The 6807-nt window shown below is 37.0% G+C and overlaps 1 protein-coding gene across 2 annotated transcripts in view; it reads left to right on the forward strand.

Moving 5' to 3' along the window:
* Positions 1-6807, forward strand: part of ap4e1 (adaptor related protein complex 4 subunit epsilon 1) — a 30786-nt gene extending 23979 nt beyond the window's left edge. Inside the window, exons 18-21 of one of the 2 annotated variants that reach the window (XM_087311394.1) lie at positions 678-1208; positions 3607-3797; positions 4025-4221; positions 4325-6807. In XM_087311394.1, the coding sequence (XP_087167520.1) occupies positions 678-1208; positions 3607-3797; positions 4025-4221; positions 4325-4332 (927 nt within the window). In that variant the 3' untranslated portion in view covers positions 4333-6807. The remainder of the gene's footprint in view (positions 1-677; positions 1209-3606; positions 3798-4024; positions 4222-4324) is intronic. The other variant, XM_087311393.1, reaches the window with a different exon arrangement.

Here is a 6807-nt window from a genome sequence, read left to right on the forward strand (position 1 = left end):
CAATAAGTCAGAATAAGCAGAAAGAAGCTCCGCCCCTCATTTCAGACAGAAACCCCGCCCAATAAGTCAGAACAAGCAGAAAGGTCTGCCTTCTTATTTCAGAATGAAGCCCCACCCAATAATTAATAATAAGCCAAAAAGAAGCTCCGCCCCTCAATTTAAAAAAGCCCCCCCCCCAATAATTCTATAACAAACCAGAAAGAAGCTCCGCCCCTCATTTCAGAAAGAAGCCCTGCACAATAATTAAGAATAAGCCAAAAAGAAACTGATCCCTCATTTCAGATTGACGCCCGCCCAATAATTAAGAATAAGCTAAAAAGAAGCTCTGCCCCCTCATTTCAGAAAGAAGCCCCACCCAATAATTATTAATAAGCCAAAAAGAAGCTCCGTCCCTCAATTAAAAAAAATCCACCCAATAATTCTATAATAAACCAGAAAGAATCTCCGCCTCTCAGAAAGAAAGAAAGAAGCCCTGCACAATAAAGAAGCCCTGCACAATAATTCAGAATAAGCCAGAAAAGTCCCGTCCAAAAATAAGCCAGAAAGAAGCTCTGCCCCTCAATTCAGAATAAGCCAGAAAGAAGCTCCGCCTCTTTAATTCAGAAATAAGCCCTGCCCAATACTTCACAATCAGCCAGAAATCTGTTTGTAATTTGCTACTTTTCTGTTTCCTTAAGCTGGGAAAATCTGAAGCTCCGCCTCCTCGGTTCAGAAAGAAGCCCCGCCCTCATGGATCATCATTATCATCCTCATCCTCATCAGGAACAAGTGAAAAGTCTTCCTCCTCCCGGACCTCACATAACACAACTGACAGCTTCCTGTATGGCAGTTTGCTAGAGGAGGAGCCAGCCGGTTTTGACCACACCCCCAAATCCATCACAGCCAATGGTCTTGGCCAAAATAAAGACGTTAAAGAAGACAGACGTACAAACACATCTCAGATACTGGGCAGTGATATGGTGATAGTGCGGCCCAACACAATACAACACAATCCGTCCACGTCTTCAGACCTGACCACTCTCTTACCTGCAGACCTTAAAGACCTACCTCACTCTGATGTCATCAGCCTGACCTCTGACCCCAGCCTGAGTGTGTCATCCTGCCGCGTGTTCAGAGATGAAGCTCTGCTGCTCGTCATCTTCATTTCTAACAGCACAGAGACTGATATAAGAGATGTTGCAGTGCAGCTCAACTGTGACCAGCTGGAGGTGTGTATATATTATTCATAAATTAAAAATAATTATTATTAATATCAGTGATGAAAACTGTTTGGCTGCTTCATATTTTTGTCAAAACTGTGATACACTAAAGTTCTAAATTAACATTAAAATGTGTTTTTATTCACTAAATTTATCATTTTTTATTTGGAAGGTGTAAAAGCAGATTTAATTTCAAGTAGATGTTATCTAGACTTTTCTTTTCATCATTTACTGTATAATAATAATGTAATTAGGGATGCTCCGATCAGCATTTTTGCAGCTGATACTGAGTATCGATTCCTCATCATTGTGATCAGCTGGTACCAAGTACCAATTCTGATGCTTCAAGCTTGTATAACTTTGTCATTGCATAAGCACATTTTCCCTCTATGTCATATTATATCTCGCCTTACCTTGGAGAATAAATTAAGGATGTTGCATATATGTAAGGTTCAGAAGCAGCTTTACAAGAAATAATAGATAAAACAGACAGAAAAAATGGTAAGAAAAATTACCGACAATGCAATTTGGAAACATTGCTCTCGTGTTGTATTGCTGTGGATGTATAACCCGGGTTGTAAACTCGTAAACAAACACTTGCGATCGGCTCATGAGATTGGCCAGATCAGCGCGTACCGATTGATTCATGAAATGTGACTATCGGCCAATACCGATCTTCAGACGATCGATCGGCCCATCCCTAATAGTAATAATGATAATAATAGTACACATTATTATCTAGACTTTTTTTTTATTAATAATAATAATAATAATAATAATAATAAATTAATTAATATTATCATTATTATCTGGACTTTCTTTTCATAACTTATAATAAAACAATTATTAAAATTATTGTTATTATTATTATTATCTGGACCTTTTCATAATTAATAATAATATCATAAATAATGATAATAATAATAATAATTATAATTATTATTATAATAAATGATGAAAAGGTCCAGATATTAATAATAATAATAATAATAATAACAATAATTGTAATAGTTATTTTTATAATAAATTATGAAAAAAGTCCAGATAATAGTAATAATTATGATAATAATCAATAATAATAATACAAATAATAATAATAATAATAATGAAAAGATTTTTGTATCATTTATAATAATATTAAATCAATAATAATAATTATAATAATAATAATAATAATTATTATTATCATTCATTTTATTATCTGGACCTTTCTTTTCATAATTCATGATAAAATGTATTATTATTATTATTATTATTATTATTATTATTATTATTATTATTATATTAAAGGATGAAAAGAAAGGTCCAGATATTAATAATAATTAATAATAAAATAAATGATGGAAAGAAACTTTTCTTATTATCATTTATAATAATAACTATAAAAATTATTGTTGTGGTTATTATTATTAATTTTAATATTATTATTATTATTAATATTATTAATAATAATAATAATAATAATAATAATAATAATAATAATAATATTTGGCCTATTCTTTTCATCAAAGAATTTTAAAAAGTCAAATGTATCAGTTTCCACAGCTTGATAATTATAAGAATCATTATTAATCATTGAGTACCAATATTTATTTATCACAACAGAACAGCAAATTAGCATATTATAAGGATTTCTGAAGGATCATACGACATTAAAGACTGGAATAATGATGCTGTAAATTCTACTTTAATTCACTAGAATAAATGTCATTTTAAATTACATATAAATAAATTAATGTTCATTTTAAATGTTAATAAATGTTCACAATTTGACAGTATTTTTGATCAAATAAATGCAGCGTTGGGAAGCAGAATAGGCTTCTTTTAAAACCATAAAGTCCACATGAACCGGAAGCTGCGACTGTTTTTTGTGTTGTGACGCAGTTCCTAGAGAAACTGAATATTAAATGAGAAAACAGTGGGCGTGGCTTGTTTTTTTTCCTACTGTGAGCTGATTGGATGTAGTAAAGTAGGTGTTTCAATTAGAAAGATCGAAAAGAGTTTTTTATTTTAAAAAGAGTTATTACTAATCTAACAGATTCCTCCTGCTCACCATTTCTGTTTGTTGTTAAAACTGACAGCTGGAGGGGCGTGGGGAAGTATCTTAGCCACGCCCAATACCTCAGAAAAACCTAATCTGAGAATTTAACTCAAAACAAACAGGAAGTGCATTGATTTTAATTAAAGATTACAAGGCGAAACATTTCTTTTTTCATATTGAAATGCACAGATGAATTGCACCACAAAACTACCAATGTAAGATAACAAAATCAATATGGTTAGTTCTGATTTCATTTGAACTTTAAAAAAATCTTTCAGATCCCGAAATTGTGTCTGGTTGTGCAAATTTGATAACAGCATAATAAAATTAATGCAATATGTAAAAATGTGACCTCTTCTGTTTCAGACGGTGAGTTTGCGAGGGAATATCGTGGACTGTCTGGAGGGCAGGAGTGTGTCTGTATGCCATTACGCTCTGCTGATGGACGACCCTCACACTAATGTGTCCTTTACCGGGAGCGTCTCTTATCAGATACAACCAGGACACACAAACACACTCTCTTTCTCTGGGACACTGTCCACAGCGGACTTTATCAGGTAACAAGACTTCTAACATTAGTGTTCTCAATTACGTATTTTTACACGAAATACAGTTATAATGTATGTCATAATAATGTAAGTAATTAAGGTTAAAGTGTGCATGCTGTCGCAGGTTTCAGGTTACAGTTTCCAAAATCCCCTCAATTAATTTTGGTTCATTTAAAGATTTTTTGACTGTATCAAACTTGTTTTAATGAACTCTTTTCTTTCGCTCACACACACAGGCCTTTAGTTGTAACCACAGATGAATATGGGAAACTCTGGCTGTCTCTGTCTCATGACGTCAAGCAAAATCTGAAACTGCTCACAGATGCCGGTGACCCTCTCCAAACAACCCTGAATGCCCTCAAGGACACCCTACAGCTGCATATAGTGGACATCATCGGTAAACTGAAACATAACTTCCATTTAGCTCAATTTAGTCTGACATGATTGCGCTTTTTCTGAGATTGCCTTTCATGTACTTTTTAATTTAACTGTTTATGAGTGTAAAACATCTGTAGTTTCAAAAGATAAAAGTCCAGCTTGGTAAACTTATCGCCTCCTGAAAGAAAGAACCGATTGAAATTGCCTGAAATTTGTTATTAGAGCAAAGTAGGACCATCTGACCAATCAGATCAGAGCAGCACCATACAACCTGCCCAATCAAAGCACTGTGGGGCCAGATGACCAATCACAGCATAGATGGACCATGTGACCAATCAGAGCACAGATGGGCCATGTTAACAATTAGAGAAGAGTAGGGTTACCTGACCAATCAAAGCAGAGTAGTGCCATGCCCTCTGATCAATCAGAGTAGAGTAAGACCATATGACCAATCAGAGCATGGGGGGGGCCATCTGACCAATCAGAACAGAGTGGTATCATATCATCTGATCAATCAGAGCACGGTGGGGCCATCTGACCAATCAGAACAGAGTGATATCATATCATCTGATCAATCAGAGCATGATGGGCCATCTGACCAGTCAGAGCCGAGTAGGGCCATATAACCAATCAGAGCACATATGGAGTATGCCACCAATTAGAGAATAGTAGGGCCACTTGACCAATCAGAGCAAAGACCATATGACCAGTCAGAGCAAAGTACGACCATCTGACAAATCAAAACAGAGTAGCACTTTACCATCTGACTAATTAGAGCAGAGTGGCCAATCACAGGACAGATGGACTATGTAACCAATCAGAGCACAGATGGACCATGTTACCAATTTGAGAAGACCAATAAGGGGATAGTAAGATTGTATGGCCAATAAGAGCAAAGTAGAATCATCTGACCAATCAGAACAGAGTAGTATCATACTATCTGATCAATCAGAGCACGGGGGACTATCTGACCAATCAGAGTAGAGTAAGCCCATATGACCAATCACAGCCCAGTAGGACCATCTGACCAATCAGAACAGAGTAGTATCATGCCATCTGATCAGTCAGAGCACGGTGGGGCCATCTGACCAATCAGAGCAGATTTGGACCATGTGACCAGTCAAATCACAGATGTACCATGTTACCAATTAGAGACGAGTAGGGCCAATTGACCAATCAGAGGATAGTAAGTTCATATGACCAATCAAAGCACAGTAGGACCATCTGGCTAATCAGAACATGGTGCGGGCATCTGACCAATCAGAGCACATATAGACCATGTGACCAGTCAGAGCACAGATGGACCATGTTACCAATTAGAGAAGAGTAGAGCCACTTGACCAATCAGAGCACAGTATGACCATCTGACCAATCAGAACAGAGTAGCACCATACCATCTCATCAATCAGAGCACAGATGGACCTTGTTACCAAATAGAGAAGAGTAGGGTCACCTACCAATCAAAGCAATATGACAAATCAGAGCACAGTAGGATCATACCATCTGATCACTCTGAGCATGGTGTGGCCATCTGACAAAATGATCAAAGCAGGGTAGGGCCGTCTGTCCAATCACAGTACACTGACCAATCAGAGCACAGATGGACCATGTTACCAATTAGAGAAGAGTAGGGTCACCTACCAGTCAGACCAAAGTAAGACAATATGACCAATCAGAGCATGGTAGGATCATACCATCTGATCAGTCAGAGCACGGTGTGGCCATCTGACCAATCAAAAGAGATTAGGGCCATCTGACTAATTACAGTACACTGACCAATCAGAACACAGAAAGACCATGTTGCTAGTTAGAGAAGAGTGGGGACCACCTGACCAATCAAACCAGAGTAAAACCATGTGAGCAATTGGAGCACAGTAGGATCATCTGACCAATCAGAGCAGATCAGGGCAAGCCAGTGTCTTTAAAGGGGAATTTATAGATGCCAGATCCTGGAGAGCACACAAAAAATGTATTTCTACTTTGCTGCATTGCTCCTAAACACACAGATTGGTGAAATGCACAATATCCACCCGTTTCTTTTTCTTTTGCTTGCTTTTTAAATTTAAATATACTTGTGTGTCTCAAGAACACAGTGTAGACTGTGATAAACCAAAAGGAAAGGGTCTGAAAGAAATCGGAAAAAAAGTGGTCACAAGATATTCTTTTTTAAAGTGTAATTATCACAATTGAAAAGGTAAAATAATAATAATAGATTTACTCACTCTTTACCAATGCAGCTCATTGATCCTGTAATTTGGCGTGCTTTCATTCAGGCTCAGAGGGAATCGTAGCATGTCGTCTGCTCAGCGGCGCCCCCTGCCTCCTGCACTGTCGAGTGAACGGCTCTGCTCTGGCCATGTGGCTGCGCTCTCCACTTCCTGCTCTCCCAGACTGCATCCTGTACCACTGTCAGAGAGCGCTCGCACAACACTAAACATCCACAGACCCGCTCATATCTTCCTGGGAAGCTCCGCAACAGTGTTTACAGGTGTCTGTGACTGATAATGCAACGACTATTTGAAAGCAATACTTGGCTATTGCGCGTCTGACTAATAATTTTATTGATATATATTTTTTGTACATTGAATTTCATTGTGTCAACAACGCTTACATAGAGTAAAAGTTATTTATTGATTTTAAA

The sequence above is a fragment of the Danio rerio genome, chromosome 25 (genome assembly GCF_052040795.2).
Source record: "Danio rerio strain M-AB ecotype USA chromosome 25, GRCz13ab, whole genome shotgun sequence".
Lineage (NCBI taxonomy): Eukaryota > Metazoa > Chordata > Actinopteri > Cypriniformes > Danionidae > Danio > Danio rerio.